This window comes from Rissa tridactyla, chromosome Z (assembly GCF_028500815.1).
Source record: "Rissa tridactyla isolate bRisTri1 chromosome Z, bRisTri1.patW.cur.20221130, whole genome shotgun sequence".
NCBI lineage: Eukaryota > Metazoa > Chordata > Aves > Charadriiformes > Laridae > Rissa > Rissa tridactyla.
In genome coordinates, this window is record NC_071497.1 from 12109587 (window position 1) to 12136783 (window position 27197).

The following is a 27197-nucleotide window of genomic DNA, read 5'->3' on the forward strand; positions in this document are numbered from 1 at the left end:
TGATGAGTGTATCACTCCGATTCCTGCATACATCTGGCTGAACTGGATGTGGAATCCTTCTCTTAGTCATAGAATTATAGAATGGTTTGGTTTGGAAGGGGCCTTTAAAGATCATGTAGTCCAACCCCCTCTGCAAAGAGCAGGGGCTCAAAGCCCTGTCCTATGTGACCTTGAATGTTTCCAGGCGATGTTAAAAATTTCTTTCTGATCTCTGTCATATTATTTCTAGTATTTACTTGTTCAGTAGTTTCTACTGAAACTCCAGCAGGTCATTCTTCTGTAACCTAAGAGTACTTTGGGAGCTTTTATGTCACAATCCTTGCAGCTTGTTTTAGTGAAGAGAAAAGTTGTCATCAGCTCTTTCTGTTCCTGTGATCTTCACCAGGAACTTCACTATCTGGACTCTATTTTATGATAAATGCAGTTGTTTTAGCAATAACTTCAATACAGATTACTTAAAGTGATGTATGGCCAGTAACATATAGAAGACTTGTCCAGTTGCCTGTAGTTGTCTGTTTTTACCTTCTTTGTTCAGAATTTGCAAAAGAGATCACTGGGGAAATGTCACACTTTGACTTGGGCAAGAGGGAATGCATTGGATTAGTATGGTGTTTATCAATTTTTTACAAGAGCCTTCTAAAGAAAAGATGCTATGGTGGCAGGAGGTTTTGCCTTTTTTGTTAAAATTAACTGGCATTTACAGAATTGTAACTATCCCACAAAGGATTAAACTGAAATGGAAAAAGGATCTGTAATAGTGACCTCTCACAAACATGATAGTGTTTGTTCACATTGCTTCCCACTTTGGTTGGTTTTTTTTCCATTTTCTCTCTGCCTATACAGGAGGGTCTGACAAGTGCACCAACAGCACTGCTCTTCTGGTAGAAATCCAAGTCAGTGAATTATTCCTAGTTTGTCACCTGAGATGTCTCATGGTAAAAGCTATAACTGGTTTGGCCCACCCGTATGCTGAAATGGGTGGACATTTCTAGGACCTGAAGCAACAGAGCTGAAGTCAGGCAATGGACCTAGAACTAGAGAGAAATTTCTACTGTCATTCATGATGTTCTCCACATTTGTATAGGTAGCTGCCCTTTCCAATATGCCTTTTACACCCTAGAATATTTGAGGACTTCTTTCTAAGGTATAAACATGTTAAATCCAAACCCCGGTATAAGACTAATTTTTCTCTGCTTCCTAAACTCACTGTTTATTCTGTGGTTCTGTGCTATTTATACAGTACTGCATGTGGGCTTGTGTGACAGAAGAACTGCTGGATAGTTTATTGAAGTTGTCTTCAGTGAAGAGTTACTGAAGTTGCCATGTTGACTATTTAATTCTAGAATTAAATTGATTACTACCATGCTTTTATTGAAGATAAAAGATTTTATGTAGGGCTTCTGTTAGCTCATAATGGCACTTGCAAGCTGAGAAGCTTTAGAATCTTATGAGAACTTAAAACAGCAATAGTAGGAATGATTTTAAATTGCTTCTTGTCAGCTTATACATGTCAGTTCAGGAAACAAATGCAAGTGTTAAGCACTTAAAATTGCACACATAAAGTTTAGGTAAGTGTAGCTAAGCATATGTGCAGTTTTGCATATGCAGAAGTGTAGATTAAAAGTTAAATATCAAGTCAGTTGAATGTTAGGATCTTTTAATTTGGACTGGGTCAGTTTTACAAAAAAATGAAGTTTAAATATAAAATATGTTGTAGTAATGGGACAGTGGGACTGTTCAGAGGAACTGAAAAGGTAGAGCACAAAAAGAAAAAGAATTGAACAGTCTCATAATTTTTTCGTGTGCCTTTTTTTGTGCAGAGCATAGCAAGGCAGAAGTTTTCCATCTGGAGATTATCACTTTGCTTGCCTCCCTGTTTACATCAAGATGAAAAGGATCATCTCACTGGACTGTTTGCTGATGATAAGTATAGGAAGCCATGGACTAGAAGTAAGTTATATAGTCCTTAAGTTTTAGTTCAGGTTTAATGCGGATTAAAGGAAAAGCTTGTGTTTGTGCATAATATGGTAATATATGGTAAGTCTGGTAAAAAAAAAAAGAAATTACAGAAATAATAGTATGTCAGTTCATGCAGCTCTTGAAGGTATAACGTGTTCATTGCCTAAGCAGCAACAAATGAGTAATGGATATTTATTTGTGTATGGCACTATAAATGAAGGTGATATTTGATTAGTTCATAGAGATCTTTGGAAAACTTTCTGTCTGGACATGTGGTTGTGGAAGAAAAGCAATTATCAGAGATAAGTAAAATACTAAATCTGATTAGGTGGGAGGGGTTTGAAAGATGATGTTGAGGTTTTGAGATGCGGAAAAAAACGGGGATTTCCAAGCATAGAGGTAAAAATATATATAAAAGTATTTGCATCTTTCTGGTGTATTTGCATTTACTTTTGCTAATGGAAACTAAAAGCATTGTTTCTTCTGTACATCCTGTGTGAAGTTTGGTTAGCCTCTGCAATGGTTTGATCAATACATAAAAGTAAAAATTAATTTTAATATTTTCTGGGTGATTCTTTATGTCTCTTCTTGTCTCAGTTACTTCAACACAGAACATGATTGCTATTTCAGTATTGGATCAATGGAAGCAAAGTTTATCTGTGGAGGATTTCCTGGAAAAGTCAGTAACCTTAAGTTAAAAACATATATGATTCCTTTGATATCATTCAGGTACTTTGTGAATCATAAGATAATGATGATACCAGAATATGGAAATGTTTTCTGACAGTAGCAAGTGTAGAGTGCCCTGGAGGCGTGCACTGTAGCAGACAGCTTAAAAATGGTGTTTTCACTAAAAGTATTGTGGTTTTATGGAGTTCTCTGCTTCTTTATCTCATTTTTGTAATAGCTGTGTAGTCTATTTATGACATTGGAGGAAGTCTCTGAAATCAATGCATGAACATGAAAGTAAACCATGAGGACATTTTTCCCCTCTCCTTCTCTAAGACAGTTATCTCTCATAACTGTAGATGAAACTATTCAAAGAATGGTATTTATAAATCTTTGAAAAGGTGTAAAAGGCAGCTATAAAAAGTCAAACTTGCATTATAGTGATTGAAGATAGATGTATTTATTTTAAAATTATCTATATAAAGTCAAAATATTTCAGACGAACTCTGAAATAGAGTTAATTTTAAGAACAGGTTTGCAAAACAGTCTTTACAGCATACATAAGACAGGAAAGAAAATCATGGTTCTGCAAACCAGTAAAATGGGTGTATTTCTGCTCCCAAACAATTGTCAATGTGAAAGAAATAGAGAAATTACATTTTTGGTTTTACAGGCCAGTCTAAAATCTATGCTATCTTCAAATCTTCGTAAAAAAATGGTTGTGAAGAAAACTTTTGGTTGCAGAATTAAGTAATCATGTACAGAAAATGCCGGCACCAGGCTTGCCAGTACCTTACAGTGGCACTCTTCTGTGATTTCACAATGATACAGTCTTTAATTGCATAGCTACATACTGTTTTTTCAGCGTAATCCTCTGTTTATTCATGGTACAGAAATGATCATGCTTATGGAGTGGATCAGGGCTGTGCAGTGAATTGTACGGGTGTCTGTGAAATTCTGCCTCTGTTGTAGCAATGGAGAGGTGCTTTTCCTGTAAAAGTGGTACTACATGAAAAGGAAGCGCATAGCTTTTCAATAACATCGTTACTGCAGGAGAAGAAAACAAGAATGAAAAGCACATAATAGGAAGGGTTTTGAAAAAAAAATCTTTACCCTTCAGTTAAGAGGATAGTTAACTCTTTTGGTGTTCTTCTGTGCAATTATTTGATCATTAGTTAATAATAGAATCATAGAATGGTTTAGGTTGGAAGGGACCTTAAAGTTCTTCTAGATCCAACCCCCCTGCCATGGGCAGGGACACCTCCCACTAGATCAGGTTGCTCAAAGCCCCATCCAGCCTGGCCTGGAACACTTCTAGGGATGGTGCTTCCACCATCTCTCTGGGCAACCTGTTCCAGTGCCTCACCACCCTCACAGTAAAGAATTTTTTCCTAATATCTTATCTAAATCTCCCCTCTTTCAGTTTAAAACCGTTACCCCTTGTCCTATTGATACACTCTGTGATCACGAGTCCCTCCCCGTCTTTCCTGTAGGCCCCCTTTAGGTACTGGAATATATATATTCCAGAGTATAAGGTCTCCCCGGACCCTTCTCTTCTCCCGGCTGAACAACCCCAACTCTCTCAGCCTGTCTCCATAGCAGAGGTGCTCCAGCCCTCTGATCATCTTTGTGGCCCTCCTCTGGACCCGTTCCAACAGGTCCACGTCCTTCCTGTGCTGAGGACTCCAGAGCTGGATGCAGTACTCCAGGTGGGGTCTCACGAGAGCGGAGTAGAGGGGCAGAATCACCTCCCTCGACCTGCTGGCCATGCTTCTTTTGATGTAGCCCAGGATGTGGTTGGCTTTCTGGGCTGCGAGTGCACATTGCTGGCTGATGTTGAGCTTCTCATGACCCAACACCCCAAGTCCTTCTCCTCAGGGCTGCTCTCAATTCATTCTCCACCTATCCTGTATTTGTGCTTGGGATTATCCTGACTCATGTTCAGGACCTTGTGCTTGGCCTTGTTGAACTTCATGAGGTTTGCATAGGCCTGAAGCCTGTCCAGGTCCCTCTGGATGGCATCCCTTCCCTCCAGCGTGTCAACCACCCCACTCAGCTTGGTGTCATCGGCAAACTTGCTGATGGCTTGTCTATCATAATAGACTCTCCAGAGGCTGTGTTTTCCTAATATTATGTTGTTCCTGGAGCTTGTTTTAAGGAAGTCGCATGCTACTTGAGGAACTGATTCTGGTTTTGGCTTTGTCAAAGCTCCTGCGTGATTTTGGGCAAGTCATTTGCAGTTCTCTCTGCAGTTATCCACTGCAGTTATGCACTGAATTTGCTCCTCTTATTGTCTGGAAGACCTAAAGAATATGAGTGCTCACAGCTGAAGCTGGTTGGAGAGTACTAGTGCTCTAACGCTAAAAATGCCAAATACTTTGAAAGACTAGGGGTTTGATGTCTTAGATTGGCACCCAGCATGAGTATCTTGGCTTTGTTCTAGAGAATGTAGATTATAATATTACCATTTTTATGGGAATCTTGTGAATATTAATGAGTTCTTTTTCTGTTTTTGTCACAATGCTGTTAGAAATAAAGAAGGTAGTGTATTTGTATTTAACTTGGGGTTTGTTAAATGGCCTTCAGCCATATGCTCAGTAGTGGAGATAATAGCATTGAACATGTTCATTACTCAGTCAACCAGCGGATTTGAAAAAAAAATTATGATCACAGCTTTACCAAACACAGTACCCAGTAGGGCATAACATAGTGTTATTTTTTAAACAGCATCAAAATCCAGTTAGAAGTCCAGTTAAAACATTTCAGTGACTTCCTTTGTAACTTTCAACATTATTTTGATAGGGATTTTTAATACAACTTCTGCTTTTCTTTTTTGAAAAAGAAAAGCAACAAATAACTGGAAAATATTTGGTCCTTTGGATCCATAGTACTAGTCTTCACCCTTGGAATACAATATTTCACTTAATGTATTTTAAAATGAAGTGGGCTTAGTCTGTGTACCAGTTAAAAATTAATTGGACTGAGACTATGAGCAAGGAGTTAAACTTAGGAGGATGTGTTTGTGGGAGAGGACACCTGGCAGAAAAGGACATAAGGAAGTAAGTCTATAATTCCTAGAAACTTCCAAATGGCTTAATTCGATAAATCTCCTTACTAGCTTTAGTACATGCACTTAATTGCCATGCTTATTTTGATGATGAGACTCAACTGTCCATATTTCAAAGACACTGCTGAAAGTTTTACTTCATTTTGTAAAGATCTAATTGAAGATACATATGATAATTCTAATGTAGTGCTTTCTGTGTTCAGAACACTGTACAAACATAGGTGTATGACTTGAATATATGGATAACGTAGCATTAACATGATCATATTTTAATTGACAATTACAAATATTTTGTTCAGATGCATGATTAGCTCAGGACTATGATTTTTTTTTTGTAGTCAAATGATTTTGCTATTTATTTGGCAAGCAGGTTTTTTTCCTGACGAATAATAGTAGTATTGAGATTAGTATGAAAAGTGACAGGAAAACGAAGTGGTTTTGTTTCTTCATTTATTCTGTTTCTTCATTTATTCTGTCTTTTCCCTATTGCAGTTACTGCTGTAATTGCAATTTCTGCCTGATTTTTGAAACAAGACTATACATTTAACCCAGCAGCAATTTTTTGTCGTAAATGCTATGACATGAATAGATCTGATGCTTTTTTCCATCCATTATCCTTTTGTTCAGTTTAATGCTGGGGTTAAAGTTAAAGGACTTTGTCTTGGGGAAGAATTAAACATGTAATTTAACCATGGATCTAGTGAATAGTGATAACAACTCTGTAATTTCCAATCTTTTTTGGTGAATACAGTGATTATCAAAGTTCCTAGAGTATCTTTTTGAGTTCTGTTGATTCACTGAGGAGTCAGGGACGTTATGAGAGTGCTTTTACAACAGCTTAAGTATCAGATTATTTTTTTTCTTCTGCTTTTTAGGAAACCTGTCTCTTCTGTAGAGTTCTATATTGGTAATGAATTAATAGAAGTTATTCCAAGTTCGAATCCCTGCTCTCAGAATGACATAGAAGGACTTTTTTTACGTAGGAATGTTTTTACAGAAGAATCCACCCAAGACAAATATTTGAAGACTAACTATGCCACTGAATTTAAAGAACAATGGCAAGGTAAAGTGTTTTATTCACTGTTTTCTTAACTTTTTATGAAGTCAGTTTGTTAACTTCTATAATTTTTTGTGCATGACCCATAGACATTGAAGAGATCATTTGGGTGATCACAGCCTTTGCAGTTGTAGAAGTTATAACCATTTAAGAGAAATTTATTCCCTGGAGAAGCAGGGCTTGTCTTAACAGTTCAAGAGAAGTGCAAGCCAGAAATTTCAGGCTGATCAAATGTATGGCAGAAGGTGACAAAATGTATCACAATAAGTAGTTTTTATTAGACATTGATCAAAATGCTCATGGTCCTTTGTACCTCAGTAAAATTAGATCCTTGTGACATTTTCCTTTACCGTGTCAAGGAGAGAAAGAAGTAAGCTTTTTTGGCTTTGTTGCTGGGATGAAGATAGTTCAAGCTGGGTAGTGTTCCTATGTGTTTTATGAAATTTTATGATTAGTAGTGCCCTAATATGTATAATGAATTCTGATGACAGAAAACAAAATGTTGAGAAAGTGTTTGATTCAACACTATTAAGATTTATTATTTTGAACTATCAGTTTTATATTTTCAATACAGTTTTTTTTGTTTATCTGTCAATTACATTACTTTAGAAAAGGAAAGTAACGTAATCATGTACTAAGAGCTTTTCTTCCACAGTCATACAGAGGAGGCAGGTGGTTCTTGATACAATATTGTGCAAGATAACATTTACTAGGAACATAGTATCAACTATGCAAGTGCATTACGGTTAATAATTGAAAGACAGTAATCTTAATTAATCTGATTAAGTAATTACCTGGTTGTTTTTTTCAAAGTTAAGTCACGTATGGCAGAAGGTTTCAATAATTAATAAGCTCCCTCTTTGGTGTGTGCTTATAAAGAGAATAAAAATAATGCAGATGCTTTCCCATGTGTTAAGAGCAATCAAGAGAGCTAAATTTCCATGGAAAGGACTCTCTGAAAGAAAAAAAAATATATAAGTTAAATTAAGAAATTTATAATTTTGGAAGTTACAGGTTATTATTGTGCTTAAACATAAATAAGCAAGCTAAAGAGTCTGGATTATTTTCTTTTTTAAATTATTCACTATTGTGATACTGGTTTATTGAATTAGCAGATCAATAATTATTTTTCAATGTAACTGATGTGTTACTGCCAACTGTTTTTCTAACTTTCTGTTAAAGAAGGAAATGTTAGCAAAAGTCTTGACTTTGAGCAAAAATTGACTTTTGAGGGAAGTTTTAAAAGCTGCCATTGTGAAAGATTTACAAGCTATCTTGTGTCATTGAGAACCTGCTAATTAATGCTAGCTAGTCTGCTAACAGCTCAAAACTGACTAGGTTTCACTAAAGGCATGAAGATACATACAGAGAGCGCAAAATGATGAAATTTGCTGATAGATAAAAATTATTAGAAGAATATTATGGGTGATATGACATAATTATCTAACCTGTACTGAAAAAAAATGAACATGGTATAGGATTTGAAATGATCATTTGAAATGTTTTTTTTCCAATAGAGGAAGGTTATATTTGAATTCTAAACAGCTTATTTTATTACTGCAGGAGGTTTTTTTCTACCAGCTTGTGCATATTAAAAAGTTTTATGGTTATTTCTTTTAATCTAACCCTGTTCTTCCTTTCAAAAAACAAAATCGATTTCTTCAGTCGTTTCACTTTTTGAGGTGTAATACAAGAAATAATACATATAATACTTACGAAGAGCTGTTGTGTTTAAAGGTTCTTGTTTAAAGTAAATAAGTTTCTGAAAAGATTGTGAAGTTTAGTGTAATAGGTTATGCACACATTTAAAATGTAGCTGTTAAATTATTGCTGGACTATAACAGTGGAAAACTGTAAGTCAAAACCTGTGAAAAGTGAAGCCCATTGATTGGAAATGCTAGAAACTTAATTTTGTTCAGTCAGTAACTGTAGAGTTCTAGTCCTCTTCACAATTACATTATATTTACATTAGATTACAAACAAGTTTCCAATATTCAGCATGCTGTTAATTGCCTTTCCGTTTTGCATAGGCTGTCTGTTACGAGAAAGAGGTCACAGTGGAATGACAGCCATCTTTGTACCATTAAGCTGTTACGCTAGTACATGATAGCACTAGCAGCGAACCCCCCATTCAAACATAAACCGAGTATTTGCTCCTTGATTGGTAAAGTACTTGAGGACATGCTTAAGCCTGTTAAAGTTCTTTTCTTAAGTGCTTTGATGATCAGAAATTACTGAATCAAAGAAAGTGATGATACTGCATTCAAGTTACAATTCTCAAAAATAAGCCTATTAAAAAATGTGGAACTGCGCTTCCTGAAATCACAAAGTGGCAACTCAGTTCGGTTTTGTACGGATTTCAAACACTGTTGAATTTCAAACTCTACCTGTTGCTCAAGTTGCAAAATTCTGTCTTAGGAAATCAGTTAGGTTTGTGATTGCACCTGTTCCACGTCAGGAGGGCACTTCAGTAAATGCGTATGTACATTCTTGCATAGGCATGCTTTCCTGATGTGGAGAGTAAGAGTTTAAAATGTGTTAAAATTAACAAGGAAATGCACTAATTACAATATTTGAATCATAGTAGCATAATGATATTAACTGAAAAAAACCTAATTGTTTTCATACACTTTAAGTACTAGAGCCACTTATAATAAAAAGATACACTAAAAATTGATATAATAAAAAATAATTAAAAGTATAGCTAAACTGAGATAATAAATGCAGATCAAGTTGTGCCTCATTTGACTGGATTTAGTGTTAGGATATTAGGAGTTATCCTGCTTTATTTGAATTAACAAAACCTAAATGAGGTATTATTTCAGGACAGCATGATCAAGTTTACGTCATTGAAGCAGTCTATATTTTCTGACTGATTTTAGTACCTAATTTTGCAGCCACTATTTGCCGGAATATTGCGGTGCTTCCTACTTTGTTTTCCTGGTTGCTTGATGTAAATCATATCAGAAAAGATGTCAATTTCTTTATTGGAGGTGCTTTAAGCTTTGTAGTCTCGTAGAAGCTTTAGCAGCCTCTCCTGAACAATTAATCTCATTAAACAGAGGGATTTTATAATGAGGCATTTATTTTTTAATTTATGAATTTCTTTATGGGGATCTGTTTGTGTTAGCAGCATAAAACAGTTTGGGGGGAACATAATCAGTATCTACCATTTCCAGCCACTAGGAAGGAAAGGAGGGTTACTACAGATAGGGAGTCATCCCGGGAGTGAAAGGGCAATGTGAGAATGAGGAGACTTCCATATTGGTAAAAAATAAGGAAGAAGAACAAACTCCCTTTTCCCTTTATATATATTGTATATGTACAGTATGTGTGTATATATGTATTTGTATATTATATTGCAAATATAAAGGATTGCATCAAATAGAGTTGTGATTACTGCATCAGTTCTGTCTGATGGAGACTAGTAGTCTAAATTCAAAAGAAATTAAGGTCCATAATGTCATCTTTCTTGAAATCATAATAATTTGTAACCTATATTTTTTGTCTGCTCGTTTTGTGAATAATTTTTTTCTTGCTTCAGAATTAGACAATTGCATTTAGGTTTAGATGGTATGGAGATACTGCCTCATTCCTACATTAAAAATTCCACTGAACCAAGTTTCTCAGCCAAAACCTACCTCAAAAGTTCCTTTATCATACTTTGCAATGCAAACAAGGGAATGAAAAGAAAGTACCTTTTCTTTTTAAAAGGTGTTATATAAAACAAAGGAAAAAACAAAAGAAAACCAAAGCTTATCACATAAACCATTAGAAGTCTACACTTTGTTGCATTTAAAGCTTAAAAATCTTAAAATATTTAAAGTAAAAAGCAGTTACTGTTTTGCTGACATTTACAGCATTGCAACACTTGCTCAAAAATTCTCTTTATTCTGATAATTCTTGTGTTTATATCGTTTGTTAATGTATTTTTTCTTATTTTCCTTCAGATTTATATATGGAAGAGGAACTTGTTTTTATTGATAATCTTGAAAATTTTCGTAAAAAACTGCCTACTTCATCTATACTTCTGAGCAGACTACAGTTTTTTCTAGTGAAAGATCCCCTTCTAGATTCTGAAGGACAGAATTTAACAGAAGAGAATATTTTCAGGTATCTACAAATTGTATAATATTAAACATAAGTAATGGTCTGTGTATAACGCCATTAACATTTTAAATCTTCTGTTGCATGTCAACTTTTTAACTAATTTATATTTGCAAGAGGTAAAGACTTAGCTTTTCTTCTTACTTATGAAAAAGTTAGTAGGATTAAATTTATGTGCATTATTTAAGAAAACTGGATAAATGAAATTATGTAATTTTTACATTCTGTAAGTGTGAAGTGTGCTCAGGATATTAGTTTTGGAATACTGAATAAATGTCCATTGTTAAGGGACATGATCCTCCCTTAGACTGACTGATTTCAAATAAATAAAATATCACTGAATTCAGTTGGGCCAGGGTTTTACACATCGTCCTGTGTTCCTTCTTTCTCTCAGTCATGCTGTCAGCAAATCCATGTTCTTACTCTGATGAACTGTATTTCTTCAAGTTCCAATTTTAATTACTCTTATGGGTTTTTTCAGTTTCATATTGCTCACTTGATTGAATTTAATTGAATGATGTCTTATGTCAGGAATTTGAGCAAACTGGTATATTAAAACAGGTATATAAGTTATATCCAGAATGTCTACTATTTTGTAAATATATTCATCTGTATACATACATTCATAAAGTCTGGCTAAATTTTGCACTGTTTTACTCCATGCGTGGATGATTTGTTTAGCTTCCTTTGCACTTGGTAGGGTTGCATGATTCAAAAGCAAGTCAAAGCAGATTTAAACTGATTTAACTCTACCGATATAGTAACAGAACAGGGTAGAGTGGGGTCTTTTACCTGTTTTTTCAAAGATGAGCCCTGATCTCTCGGTGAGTCTTGGATATAAGATTATGTGCACATGTGAGTACTGTAAATATCCAGCGAAGAAAACATGATACAAATCCTGCAATGACTTTCAGAAATACCAGTCACAGGAGAAAAGATATGCTAGCGTGAGCCTTTACAGAAATATCTCTGACCTGCCAATCCGCGGTTTACTAGCAAAGCTACCAGCCTTCTCAAGGTGGAGTACAAATCGCCTAGTGGAGCACACAGAGCATTTAGACAAAGAGAGACAATTAGGCAGATAAAAGATAAAATTCAATGAGCATGCCAAGGCTAGGTGTGGAACAATTTATAGTCTTTAGTCTAAAGTATTTCTCCAGGAAAATAGTGGTGTCAGGGGCCTATGAGGAAGCTATCCCCCTAAAAAGTCATTACGGATTTAGTGCCTGTAATGGCCACGAGGGGCAAGCCAGATAAAAAGTTTTCGTTCTACTTGAAAAATCTTCATCCCTGTTCTGCTTGTATCCATGCTTTACAAAGGAAGTAGTAGCCTCGCTCCTGAATTTTACTTCTTGGCATTTTAAAAGTTTGTCAGTTAAATCAGGGAGCATACTTATTGTTTTCATTTTAATAGTGAGCACACTCTGCCTTCTTTGGTGCTGACTCACTCCTGAAAATAGAAACAAAAGGTAACAAGATAAAGAATGCCAACATTATAGATTACAGAAATTTTGTACATAGCAGAAAAGCTTGTCATTAGAAGAAAATTAGGTCTGCAGCTTTTGCAGAAAGCATTTTTACCCAACAGGCCTTATGCATTGAGATGATGAACAATTTAAATACAGGGGTTTTTCTGTAACTTTTTTAAGGCAGATTCCAATATTAAGTGGTTCTACTCTGCATATAATGTGCTATTTATTGAAAAATAATTTCAGTTAATTACACAGATTGGTACTACATCCCTTGAAATTGCTTTCTTACAAAAGCATGTATTTAGAAAAAAAAAAAACTTTTGCTACATATATGGCTATGAAAGCTACTGCTAAGACTTTTAGTCTTAGATATGAAGTAATACAAAGAAGTCACTTCCTTTATTTTATTATCTTTTGAAGGGAATGTTTGACTTTCCAAAATGAAATGAAGATGGAAGAGATTTTAAAGGAATTGCAGGGGATTAAAGAGAACTTCTGTACTATATCTGTAAAAGATGAAGAGGTATCATCATGTTGTTTCTTACTAAGTACTATATTAGCAATTGCTTTATGTTATGCATAAGTGTTTGTTCACCTCTAAGTCATTTTACTGAATTCTTTTCCTACTCACCAAGTATTTGCAACCTTCATTTTTCCAAGATTAGAAAACACTGGTATTATTTGTCGGTTTTTAATTCTTGGATGCTGTTGGGAATCTCCACTCTGATCAGCTGTTTCTCCTGGGACCTGGTGTGTTGGCAGTGTTATGTAGGTTCTGTTACACTAAGAATAAAAATGAACCAGAACAGGAAACCATGACATGTGCATGGGACAGGGAACATCCAAGAACATTCTGGGAACTGGGTGGCCAGCTTGGCTACTTTTTTAAAAGAAGTAAAACCTACTTTTTGCTCCATTTTTCAAAATTCTAAAAAACAAACTTTCAATTAAATAAACGAGGATTTTACATGATTGGGAACTGTAAATTCAGATCCACTCTTTAAACTCCACTGACTCAATTTGAAATATTGTAACACTATTTTTTTTCTCTGTATTGAGCAAAGCTTTGCGTATGCTTTGTAAATGTCATATAACTTCTTTTCTTAAAAGCTCTTAGATTGGTTTACAATTAAGCTATTTCAAGATTTTGAAAAATACAGTACAGTAATATCAAAGGAAATTTACTTACTGTCCTATTGTGATTAATATTTTTCAGTATTTCTTGCTGCCTGTTGAGTTAGGATTCTGCAAACCCAGCAATGGCAGATCAGATTCTGTTAAGATTCCATCATACTTGGAACTGAAAGAGTTGTTGAATTTAGCTCCAGAAACTATGGCTGATGAAGACATGTGCAAAGAGGTGATCAAAGAAGGTGAGGGTTGGTTTTCTTAAATGCTTCACCTAATTTTCCTCTCATTTGCACCCATTTAACACAATCTAGCTCTTTTATATGCAGTTCACTTATGAATTACATCACAGCCTATCAAATGAGAATTTCTCTTTATGAGACTACAAACTGTGCTATACCCAAATTTCTGAGTATTAGAAATGTCTCCTCAAGTTATCAAGGGGATTAAACTATTTGCTATTTAGTTCAACCCATGGTTATGTTATAAACTTGGAAACAAATGTAACCTGAGCCATGATTCATGATATCCAGTCTACCATGAATATAATAATTTAGTGTTATGTTTTCTTATCCATAATTAAATTTACTTTCAGAGACATCTTAAGATGATTATATGCAGTGCAGTCATACCATAAAAATTGCTTGTGTTACTTTGTAACTGCAAACACAAAAGCAGATTTCTGGAAAAAAAGGGTTAAATATTTCCATGGATAACAGGAATATTCTAAATGGCAGTAATAATTTCTTTAAAGGAATTTAAGAAATGTTACTAAATGCTTCGATACTACACATAAGTACAATTTTAATGACAGTTATTGGCTATTGGATTGATATCTATGACAATATTTTGTGTAGTTAAAAGAAAAAGTGCCTGAATATTTTTTATATTGATTAAAAACAATTTGCATTGGTTTTGGCAAACAAGTGAGGAAAACCACGTCTCTGGTGGACAGGAAGCAGCTCAAAGAAGCAAGATTCATGCTTCTTAGTGTCAAGGGTGTGTGCTGAATTCTTCTTCTGATATGGCTGCAGTTTGGAGTCTCTTACGGAAGATAGTAACAAAACTTTTAAAAGTGTATATTTGGCTAAGGCAGTTTCATGTGCCCCTGATACATTTAGTGCATCGCAACCTACATGCCATGTTCCAAGCTGAATGACCCAACCCCCGCTTCAGAGGTTTAAGGATTTTTATGTACACATCAAACTATTATTATTTTTTGTTCTTTTTTAGTCCTTTTTAGTAGCAAGAGAATCTACATACACAAACTCCTGGTAGGCTACCTACTTGCTCCAGAAAGCACAGCACTGTAGTTATAAGAACTTTGAATAGTTCAGATAATGACTATACTGTATTGGATTTTTTTTCTGGCACCTTAAAGGGACAAGACTGAGCACTGCTCTGATGAGATACAGCATTTGTGTTACTAAGCATAACTGTAATTTTTCAGAACAATATATTATGGAGATTCAGTAAAAAGACTGAAAGAAAAAAATTGCTCTGACTGGAAAAAGGAATAAATGGTTCATTTATGGCACCTTTTAAAATCTGTTTGCAGATCTCAAAGCAGAAATTACATACGAAATAGAAATTTCGAAGTACTGTCCCCTACCAGAAGAGGTTTGCTCCAGTAGTAGCAGAAGTATGTTGGAATTCTGTGAGTCAGGTAGGAAGATCTACATAAATCAAAGGAGGATAAAATAAATTACACAGAATCATAGAATCACAGAATGGTTTGGGTTGGAAGGGACCTTAAAGATCATCTAGTTCCAACCCCCTGCCATGGGCAGGGACACCTCCCACTAGACCAGCCTGCTCAAAGCCTCATCCTTCAAGTGACTGCCCGCATATTCTCATATTCTCATTATCCCTCGTATTACCCCTCATATGGGAGTATATGCGCCATATAGACATAAGATAAGAATGTTTGCTCTGTGTAATCTTCTGTTTTGTAGCGGCGCCATAAGCGGGTGGAAGTGTCATCAACCTTTCAGGGGTTTTAAAACAGTTTCTGTTTTAAAAGCTAAACAGAACCAACTTTACAGCTTCTTCATATTGCTTTTTGCTGCAAGTGGTGTCTGTATCTTTTGCACTTGATGATTACCTTTTTAGATTTTTTTATCTAACAATTTACCTACCCAGAGAGGGCAGAGGAAAGTTAAAGGCAGATTGATTAAAATAGTGGAGTCAAAGAGCACAGTTCAAAGTTTGTTAAAGTCTTATGTAAATGCTTTCAAAAAAGGGTGATGGAGGACAATCCAGGGAGAAGTACTGAGTTTATATCTTCTAGAGGTTCAAAACTCCTGTGCAGACATTTTAGTGTGCAAGTGGTTCAGTAATGCTATGTGATTGAGAAATTAAGTCACGTAGCCACCAGGGCTGTTTTCCACAGAAATAAACTGAAGGTGTTGAATATTTGCTAATGTTTATGTTGAATCCTGACTTCTCCTGCACTGGCATCAGGAAATCCTTTACATGTACCCACCTTTAATAACTTGAAAACTCAGTCAGGTATGCTTGTTACAATGCAAATCAGTGCCGGACAGGTTTGGTGTCTGATTGTTCAGTTAAAATTTCTTCAGGTTCCAGGAGTGATCACCTTTAATTTCATGCAGAAAAGCCTGTGCTGAGAGTGACATTTACAAATGGATGTGATCTGTGCAGAGTAGCAATACTTGAATGAACGTGTTCCTTTCATCCTAATGTGTAATCTATCTTGGAAAAAGTCTATCCATTATTGCATTGGACAGCAACAGTATTATCCTCCAGAGCACGTTCACTTGGTAGTTTTCCATCCAGCGGATAATAAAATCCTTGAGAAATTTTGATTTTTCTCTAGAGCAAGATCGCTCTTCTGGTCTAAGTTTCAATATGATTTAAACTGGACTGATAGTTGTCCCCTTCAGGCTAGTGAAATCACACTCCTAATATTGTATTGTAGTGGGCTTTTGGTAGGAGCAATCGTATCAGCTTGAAATGTCAGATGGGAAAGCTGAAGGCAAACTTACCATATGTTTTCCCACCAAGACAAAGTTAAACTTAGTTTCCATCTGGAGATAATTGCCTAGCATGATTAACTGTAACCTGAATCTAATGAGCTGTCTAACTGTTCTTTACTTCTAAAGCTTTTGATTAACAGGAGGAACTTAAGCACAGTAGATCTGAGCCGTTTGGGACCCTTCTCCTCTATACAGTAATAACAAGTTGGCTATGATCTTATGTAAGATACTGTCCATTCTTCTGGAGTAGATGAGTGGTCAAACCACCTTGAATTGTTTTTAAAAGAAAATTATGGCATTAATCTTTATTGCCAGTTTGCTGGCTTAGCTCTGCCATTGAATGAGGCAAGAGTCAATCACTGGGGCACAGACAGCTTCCATGTCTTTTTTTTTTTAGGATATGCTCAGATCTGTAGGATAGAGACCTGCAAACCTGTACGTGCTCTGCTAAGACACTGTTTGCTAATGGAAGTTTTGATATCAGGTGTCAAATTTCAGCAGAGATACCCTACAGTCTTCTCCTTCTAATGAATTTTGCTATTTATGAGTTACCAGAAGGGAAATATGTTTGCTTGAACTCAGAGAAGAAACAGTCACAAAATAATGGCATTTTCTGTAAACATTTCGTTGTTTGCCTTCCTCTCCTGCAGGCTATGGGGATTGTTTATTGGAGTGGGGTTGAGGGACAAGAGAATTCACTCAGTCATTAATGCTCTGAGAAGGGGAATGGCACCCTGAGTGTAGGCAGAGTTTAAATAATGTAGCTGGTCAAAATGTTCCAGTCTCAAAAGGCAAAAATAACTAGACAAGAACTAATATGAACAGTATTGGTCGAAGAGAAATAATTGCTTTTTTTAGATATGTCAGGAACTTTTGCTGTCCTGAGATCAACTGCCGTCCTCTTGAAAAAAAAGTGCTAAATTTGTTTTTCACCAGAGAAAACCATTTGTGAGCTGAAGTTCACAGCAGAAGTTCACTGAGCTTTTTTTGCTCTAAGTAAATGGGAAAGAAATTATACTGATTGGAAGTCTGTGTCTTTCTTTTGTAACCACTTTTATCTCTTATCTTTTTTGCCCCCCAATATGTACTGTACATTCTCTGGCTTTCTAACACTGCTTTATCCTTCCTGACGCACAATCTGCTTGTTAGGTAGGACAAGGAGCAGCTGTAAGCAGCTGGGCAGGTGGCTGATTCATAGCCTGCTGTGTGCCAGTTGGCCAAACAATGTGTGTATGGTGATTGCGGCTGCTTACTGCCTGTTGAAATGAATAGGGAATTTGTTACAAGTGTTTTTCCTTAGGGAGGCACTTACCTACTTACAATATTTCTGGCTGTTAGTTTTCACAGAACATGTAGGAACTGTGGTTTTTGTGACATTTACTTTCTGGAGCTTAACAAGAAATATTATTAGAAGAATTCCAGAAAGATAAATATCAGGGCAATCAAGTAAACCACCAGTTTTTATGGAATGACACCAAAATCAATGAAGTTGCAAATTCCTTCTTAGAATAAAAAGCAATAATCCATTAAAATGTCTGCACTTAATATGATTGGCAAAAAGAAAGGTTGTGAAAAACAAGTTGCAGGGGACTTTTAACATGCCAGGTTTGTTTGTGTACTGCTTTAAAAAAATTGGTGTTGTAATTCATGTCAGTGGTCATCCCTAGAAATTACAATGAGTACTAATTCTGCTTGAAAGAGTAATTTTGGTTTTTAAATCCTGACTGACTGTTTCTGAAGTTCCTGAGTCCATTCATCTGAACGTTACAGCCACCACAATACTGTCTGAAGTCTCTCTCCCATCTAATTGACTTCATTTATGTGGGAACTGTCTAAGAAGGTCAACAGTGATGAACACTTAATATCAAAACCTCAGCCATAGTACCTGGTGATTTAATAATAAAAATCATTTTACATGGGAAGAGTATGTAGCCAGAACTACATTACAGAATGAGTAAAGGAATGTGATCTACAGATTGTTATTCCCAAACTGTCTGGAAAGTAAATGTGAATTGTTTGGGGTTTATTGTTTAAATACTGAATTGTCAAATGAAAAAATATTGTATTTTTATCCAAAACTTCACTAGTGTAAAATTTCGAAGTATGGATGTTTCATTCACAAGTAGCTTTGTGATTTAGATTTCTTTTTTTTGGGTGGGGCTTTATGCAATTTCTAGCTAAATCCATTCCATATCTGAAAGATGAAATGGAAGTACCTTTAACTCCTCCATGCAGACAACAAAGATCGTGGGTTAATTTTGTGTGCACGGGACTTCAAGAAGAACCTATTCCTCTTTCAGGTAACAGGTAATTAAAAGTTTGTTCTCATAAATCCTGTCATAAATCCACTACATCATAAATCCTCAAAATTAGTACAAAAATAACTATAGTCTATTTGTGAATTGGTAGTTATGTTCTTTGAGACAGCTGTATGTATTTTGTGTTTTCCGTGAAAGAAGGAATAGAGTGCATGATCCATATCTGTGGTTTTTCAGGGGAGCTTGAAAAAGGAAATGACAATTGCTACTGTAGATCCCTTTCTCCTGGGGGACTTAGTAGGCTGACAGTCTAGTCTCCTTTTTGGAGGAGGCAACAGTAAATATTTATGTATATAGCAAGTATGTGTGTGTATATGTATGCATATATTTTTACATACAGCAAACATGTATGTTGAGCAAGTATCAGCTGCAAAATCTCCAAAAGAGATACAGGAAGAAAGTATTGTCTGTGTTTTGGGGATATCCTCCAACAATGGAATTTAAGCCTTTTCATGCTGACATGGGATCAGGATTGCTTCATACTTTCCTTCTCATCTTGTTTGCGAGACTAGCTTTTTTTGCCTTGCTGTCTTTCTCACATATGCACGAAGAATTTTAATATCCTTTTTGGGAGTGAATCACATTCTAGATAGAATTCTTGTTCGGTGCTGCTTTATATGGACAGGAAAAAATTCTAATGAATGAGTGAATGAATGAATGAACTGAAAATTTGGAGAGAAGGTACGTCTTAAAAAAGGCAGTTTTGTATAAATCAAAATTCAAGACATAATGCTGTTAAACTTCATAACTCCAAGTCTTGTTTTATGTTCTTCTTAGTATTTTGATTACAGAGCCCTCTAAGGAATACTTAGAATGTTTGATATGGCAATCAGAGAAGTATCGGGATAATATGAACTCTCTTTTGCTTGTTGGTAAGGATTTCTAATTGATGATCAATTTTCAGTTGATGTTGAAGACTTCCATGTACATGGAGAAAATATAGCTAAAAAATTAATGTTGTATTACAAAGCACATCTTTTGAGCCATTGAAGTTTATCTGACTAATGTAACACTATGAAGTTTGGATTATCTGATTCTTTTAGAACATATAAAAAGTTACAGTATGGCAACATAGAAGTTGCTATGTCATGTATCTTTCTATGGAGGTAATTTGAATTAAGTTAGAGTTTTATTTCATTATGAAAATATTCACCTCACTACTACTAGTTATATTCAATAACTGCGTTAATTGAAATTTGGTAAGCTGTCGAACTCTTTGTGTGCTATTTTTCCTTAAATAATGTTTCAAAATATGTATCAGTCAATAGAAAAGTACAGTTAATGGAAAATAATAACTTGACAAGAGCAGAGTTCATGTTAGGAAGCAAAATATTCAAAACTGCTGCAGCTGTTATGCTGACAGCACCAGAATACTCATTACCACTGTTCTTTAATTTCAAGTTATTTGCCTTCATTTTGCAAGTCTCAGAATGAAGTTAAGTATATTGACTTGTTATGTTGTCCAATTCATTTGTACATTAATTACAGTTGAAAATAAGGTATGGTAGGCTCATGACTATTTAAGTTCATTTGTTTTTTCAGGTAAGGATTATGTTATGCCATTTGTAAGCATGGCAAATAAACGTACAAATAATGAACAAGATAATTTGTAACTCGAGTGATGCAGCTACACATTATTAGATCTGAAAAAAATTTAATCCCTCCCTTACTCATACACTCAATAAGTAAAAAGCATACTTGCTCTGATAACACTAACTGCTTTGCTCTTAAGTCTATTAATCGACACTGAGTTACAAATGAAAGTATAAACAATGGATATGTATAGTAGGTCATCAGTACTTGGGAGGTTTCATGTCCAGAATGACATTCTGTTTTCATGTTTTTAGATTATTAATATTATATGTTGATTTCCATTTTTTGTAGAGCATCAGCCTGTTAAACTTGCATATCAGTGTCATTCGCTTGCAGAACTGAAGGAAATGCTACTAGTTGAGGTAGAAGCACCAACACTTAGCTCACTAGAGGAGGGCTGGTGGCTTGTTTCGGGTTTAAATCCAGTCTCCGTAGAAACTTTGGAGCAATTAAAAATGGATGCCAGTAATGCAAACAATTTGCTTCCTACAGAAGTAGAAACATTCACGCAATTTCCATCGTATCAGTTAGAAAGTAAGTATCTTCTTTTTTTAAAAAAAAAGTGATAAAAAGGCAAAGATAACAGAGAATCACACAGTGACAGCTACATACATCCAAGAAGGAAGGAAATGGAAGATTTCTCATTCTCAGGAACAAAATGTTTTATGGCAATATGAAGTAGCAACACTACAACAATTAAGGTGTAATTTCACAAGCTTAGCACAAATTGTAGGAAGAAAAGTGTTTAACTACACAAAGTTATCTTTTCTATTAATGTGCAGATGAAAAATAGCCTTCACCAGCTATACTATTTTTTAATAAAATAGTTTCATAAAGGAGAATTTCTTAACAAATAATTTTGCATTGGAATATTGTAACAACGCAGATGTTTGTATAGTCCTATCTGCAGAAGGTCGTGGGGAGAGAATGTTACAGTGAAAATTCTTTATTCTGTAATGCTCTTCAGAGGTTTTTTTTTATTCGGGCTGTGGTTTCAAATGTGAACCACTCATAAACTTTAGAGTTTCTCATGGACTATTATGCATACTTATAACCAAACTTTAACAGAAAATGTAAAAAAATATTTAGATTTTATTATATAACTATTACTTGACTGCAAGGCAGCAATTGTGGTTGTAGAACTCCAAGGACTGACAGTAACATGTTATACTGTGAAAAAAACAGGCACTACTCATGAAAAAGTTTCCACTTAACTGCTTTTTACATAGCATGAAGTGTTTAGCTACTGTGTTTAGCATGGATGTGCAGCAGCAATACAAAAAATTGCAGTTCTAGCGAAGCACATCTTTAGAGGGAGCTAATTGCCTGGTTTACTTCTTTTTTCCTCTAAAAATCCTGTTAATCTTTTAATCTTTCTTCTTAATTAAATGAGTTGCATTCCACTTCCTAGAAATATAACACCAGTAAGCACCACGCAGATGGTGAAAACTTCTCCAAACAGTAGCATGGCCTTCTGTTTCTCAACATCATACGTTTTTACTTAGGACTAATCAGTACAGTTTTCTAAAAGCAGATTCTAGTGATCTGGGAAGGCAGAAAGAAGAAATTTTAAAATGTTTTCGCTATAATTATCCAAAATAGTTAACTCCACCAAGGAGAAAGAAAAGAAAAAAATCTCTGTAGCAGTGAAGAAATTAAATTTTATTCTTTAGGATGGCTTGAAGAGAAGAATTCTGTGACAAACCAGGAGCTGCTTTCTGCTGAAGGACATCAGTTGGACAAACTAATGAATCATTACATGTCACCACAGACTCAAAGGCAGTACTTTGCCCTGCACATGAGTGCTGCGTCATCTGCCAAAATTGACAGTACAAATATATCTGTGGAAGAGCTTACTGGAGGAAGCATAAAAAAGAATAAGGTAGAAGAGGCAAATTATTTCTTAAACCAAGAAAAGAAAACCCCCAAATCATCTGAGTCAGTCAGCTGTAAATATGTGTCTTCTAAACAAGACAACTCATCCAGTAGTCAAAAGCCTACATCATTTGCACTTGCTACAAAATGGGACAGCGATGATTCTGATCTGAGCAACTTTATCATGCTGAGATCTAAACATACACTCATCCAAAAAGAGGAAGAAAATGATGTAGATAGTCCTGGAAAAGGTACGTGAACCAGTTTATTCTGCTATTTTCCAGGTTTAATTCTGCTGTCTTATACCAGTTACAATGGATGCTAGTTCATGTTAGTAGGTTTATGGGGAAAAAAATCCTTTGAGGTAACATTTTATGATCTTTAATGTAGCTGAATTTTCAGCTAAGGATCTTACCTCTGTAATCTTAGAGGGTTTTGTTTGTTTGTTTTGGTTGTGGTGGTGCTTTGGTTTTGGATTTGGGATGTTTTTTTGGTTGTGGAAGTGGTTTTTAATAAAATAAACATATGAGTTTATTCCTATTCTGACAAAGTGACTCGAAATGGTACTTAGTCCAGAAGATCTCTTCTGTCCATATGTTCTGGATCAGATCTCCTGGCCTCTTTGGAGAAATAGTAGTTATCAATAGTAGTTATCAAATTAATTGTAGCTATCAATTAGTCATTATCAATACTTTTACTTTTGTAGAACCAAGACAGCCTAGACAATCAACAAGAATTAAAGGTCTTCCCTGGAAAGAACCATTTGAGCCAGTTAGCTTTGTGCAAAGCCCATCAAACAATGAGGCAGAACAGGTCTTAGGGAAAACAGAAAGTTGTTGGTGGCCCTGTTCTTGTTGATGACAATGCTTATGAAAGAATCTCAGGCTATGCGTTGAGCATTGCAGAAATGCAAAATAGCACAGAGGGAAAAGAAGCAGAAGGAAGTCCTTATTTGTTTTAAAAAATAAATATTTGTGGCACAAAATATTGGGATACAGTGACATATTTCCAGATTCACTTTTCAGGATAAAATTGTATTTAAAAAAGAATATTTTTCTTTTTTTGACATGTGCGGCAGAATTTTGACAGTCACTTTTATCTGTGTTTCTGTTATATGTCCCAACATTAAAAAAATAAAAATATTACAATTGTTACATAAAAACTTTCTGCAATAATTCCTATACAATAGAATTAGGATATTTATTTAATTGCAAGCTTATGTAATCTTGTGGAGGAAATTATTTCTTGGTAAAATTCATCTGTTACTGAAACTGGTAGACATGCATAAAACATTTCCGTGGTCTCAGAAAGCAACAATCCCAATTATAAGAGTAGGAGATCACTGTACCTGAACTGAAGTTTTATGCTACCATCTAGTGAACCATGACTAGAACTGCAGCTCCTAACAGGAAATACAAATGTATTGGAACACAAGCTGTGTTACGTTTACGAATAGGCTTGTGGAGGTTTAAGTAAGTTAAATGCAGTTTAGAATATGTTTAAAGGTAGACGCCAGTGTTGCAGATCAGTTACGTCTGATATATAGAGAACCCATTAAAATGTATAGGTCTTACCACATTGATGTAGAAATGATGTAAATTATTGTATACTTTTCTAATAATGAAAAGATTTTATTAAAGGTCATTCTAAATTTAACTGAAAATAAATAATGCCAGGAATGCTTGTAGGGCTCTTTCTCTACTGTCTTTGTTGTTTCACTTACTTTTTAAAGATGTCATTTTGTATAATATTTAGTTCAGAAAATATGTAAGAGGGAAAGAGTAGAAACAATTCTTTGATGCAATTTTGAACCCTATATAGCTTTTCAAAATCAGGAAGGCTTTTTTAACTTAACTAGAAAAAATAAACTTTCTTTCCTTTCTGTGTGGTCATTTTGTTTTCTGAGGAAACTGACATTCTTAACTAGAAAAAATCAGCAATATTTAGGAGACATATATTCAGACAGAACCCCTCTCTGAAATAAAGTGGTAGACATGCCAAAGAAAGCTTTGTGGGCAGAAACTGTAGCTCATGGCATCAGTGTTTATAAGGAAGAAGGGAAGGAGACTTAGAAATACTAACATGTTGCGGAAGATAGCTATAAGACAGGAGGAAAAGGCTTTTTCAATAACCAATTTTTCGTTTGGTTTTTTTTCCCCCCTGCGATTTGCAGCTTCCATGTTCTGTCTGGGTCACTTAGAGTATCTAATCTTTTCTACTCACACACACTGAGATTTTTTTCATAATTTGAGCTCCATATAGTCAGCAGTGTCTTTCCTCTCATACATGTTTTTTTTCCTTATAAAGGCATATGAGCTTTCCTCGGGAGCTATATTATAGAGCTATAGTACCAGCTCCTTAATTCTCCCAGCTCTGTATTTCTGCCCTATGGAAGAGGAACCTGATAATGCCAGACTTCTTGGGCTGTGAATGCTGACAGGACCTCATCTCTGTCAATGATTTTTTCCATGTTATATAAGCCCATGAAAACAATAAAGAGGTTCATAAAAAGAAAATGTATGTGTCATAGAAACTACTTAATTTGATAATTTTTTTTATAGAACAGTTTTCATTGAGCTGGTTTTGTGATATTTGTATCTAAATGTTCGCTTATGGTTTACAATTTAGTGCCACAACCTGAAGAACACCATATGGATGTTCAGAAAGAGGACAGTTCTGTTTGTGAGACTGTAAGATTAGAAGAAAAAGAACTAGAGAATGAGGACAGCGTCACAGTCGATATTCAAGCATCAGGTATACTTTTTGTGGGATATTCTTTATTTTATATAGCTTTGCAATATAATTTTATATTAAATAGTACTACTCAGACAAATATGGAAATTATTAGGCCTAGTCTCTGTTCCTTGTGATTGAAAACATTCTGAATAGACGGATATTTATTTTCACATAGGTGTGAGAACAGGCTATGGAATTCTGTTTGAAGACTAAAGCCAATTGCGTGCAAACTAAAAAGTACAGACTTTGAGTTATGTCTGACCTAAATCAGCAGATGTGAAATCTCTTCATGCCAATCAGTACTGCCAAATTATCATTCTGCATTTTTTTTCTCTGACAAAGTAAATGAGAGAATGGGAGGTGGAAGGGATTGGCAGTCATTTTGGTAGGAAATGTCTTTAACACAGTAGTAATCCACTACAGATTTTCTTATACGTGACTGAGTGTTTCCCTGTGAACTCTTGCTGTTACACTTTTCAAGGCATTGTATCGAAGAACTTACACTGACAGCAATTTTGTCATGCAGTAGAAACGGCTGAGAAGAGCCTAGAAGATATTTATCCAAGATTTTTACAGTGTCAAACTAAGCACATGGAGTGCTAGAAGGTTGTAGTCCTAGCACAGATTAGTTTGGTTTTCCATGGAAATGAATTCAGTCAAATGTGCTTAATGGGAGTCTCTTTCACAGAACTGGTGAAAGAGTAGAGCATTATTTTGATGTGTTCCCATCTGAGATGAGAATCACATAACAGCTATAAGCTTATTTTTTAATTATCTTTTTTTTAATAAATTTTGAAGCAAGACTCTTTTAATGGAACTGGAAAAAGATTTGATGCTTTCCTGCAGTCAAATCCAAAAGTAGCATTTTGCAAAGGTAGTATTTGTTGGAACTGAATTGTCTTATTACAGTCCTTGAAATAAAGTTTCACCATGTTTCACCACGGTGGCCTTCCACATGAAAGAAACAAATCTCTCTCAAAAACAAGCTATAGCCAAAACAGAGATTAGGATGATTCACACAAGCATTTTAATTAACAGTGGAACACTGAAGGGGCATGATTAGAAATATATTTTTAAAATAATATTATACATTAACACAGGAATGCCCAAATGAAATTATGCAATGGGCATCCAAAATACTGTAGTATCTGACCTATTTCCATAAAGGCTGAAAAACTGGACATAATAATATACCTTTTTTTTAGAATGCTTAAAAATATGAAGTTATTAATTGCCTACGAAATAATGCATTGACCAAGTGAAGTTGTCAGCTGCTATTCAAATTAAATCATTTGTATAGATCAGTTGAAAATATTTTTGAAAAGTAATCATAAATGTTTAAAAAGGAAGAACCACAGAGTTCTTATCTTGTTGATGTGATGAACTCAATTATAATTTTAAAAAACAGGTATGGAGAGTCTCACCTTCTTACCTGAGGAAAAGGACATCCTTTCAACTCATTTAGCAATTGACAGCACTATCATAGATGCTAATAGCAAGAAACTCAGTTGTAATTTGGAAAAAAATTGTAAAACAGCCACCTAGAAACTATTAAGAAGTTAGTGTGAAAACACAAAGAGACTAAGATTGGCTCATTTAGCGTTGCTAGACAAAGACATTGGAAGTTAAATACCAGGGAAGAAGGGCTGTTTAAGTTGAAGTTATAGTAACAACTGGATATAAAGGGACTAAGTCTATGTATAGACTATAAAGTAGAAGAAGGTTGTAGAACAACGGAATAATTGTACAGTCTTAGCGGGAGTTGTAGGAGTAGAGAATTCTAACTTTTCATAAAGTTTGATCACTTTATGAAATGCATGGAATAACATGGTTGCCTGCTGTGAGGACCAGCTTAATTCTACCACCCAGGAGGCTCCCTGGCAAGCAACTGTTTTTCTATTAATGTTACAGCTTTCATGAAGAAGCCAGTGTTGTTTGCATTTTACTCAGTCTTTTGAATATTCTTGTCCAATGGTAGTATATAAAAAAACCCTTTATCCTTATGTTTTGTTTATTGTGCTGCCCAGAAAGCCAATGCCAGGCATTCCGCCTCTTGGAAGAAGCAGCCACTCCTGTTCTAAAAGATTTGACACATCTGGGTGTACTTTCTTCTGTAAATTGGAGCTTTGACAGCGTTAAATTTGATCATACAAGGTTTTTCTTAAAACAGCAGGAGAAAGTGATATGCGATTGTTTTAAAGAAGGTATGTCTTTTTT

At 35.2% G+C, this 27197-nt stretch overlaps 1 protein-coding gene across 1 annotated transcript in view; it reads left to right on the top strand.

Moving 5' to 3' along the window:
- Positions 1 to 27197, top strand: part of SHOC1 (shortage in chiasmata 1) — a 56887-nt gene that overhangs the window by 5706 nt on the left and 23984 nt on the right. The window contains exons 4-16 of the mRNA XM_054185689.1: positions 1821 to 1950; positions 2557 to 2638; positions 6571 to 6758; positions 10703 to 10865; positions 12752 to 12854; positions 13548 to 13704; positions 15018 to 15125; positions 18636 to 18765; positions 19554 to 19648; positions 20661 to 20903; positions 22043 to 22495; positions 24873 to 24998; positions 27008 to 27184. Of these exons, the coding sequence (XP_054041664.1) occupies positions 1821 to 1950; positions 2557 to 2638; positions 6571 to 6758; positions 10703 to 10865; positions 12752 to 12854; positions 13548 to 13704; positions 15018 to 15125; positions 18636 to 18765; positions 19554 to 19648; positions 20661 to 20903; positions 22043 to 22495; positions 24873 to 24998; positions 27008 to 27184 (2155 nt within the window). The remainder of the gene's footprint in view (positions 1 to 1820; positions 1951 to 2556; positions 2639 to 6570; positions 6759 to 10702; positions 10866 to 12751; positions 12855 to 13547; positions 13705 to 15017; positions 15126 to 18635; positions 18766 to 19553; positions 19649 to 20660; positions 20904 to 22042; positions 22496 to 24872; positions 24999 to 27007; positions 27185 to 27197) is intronic.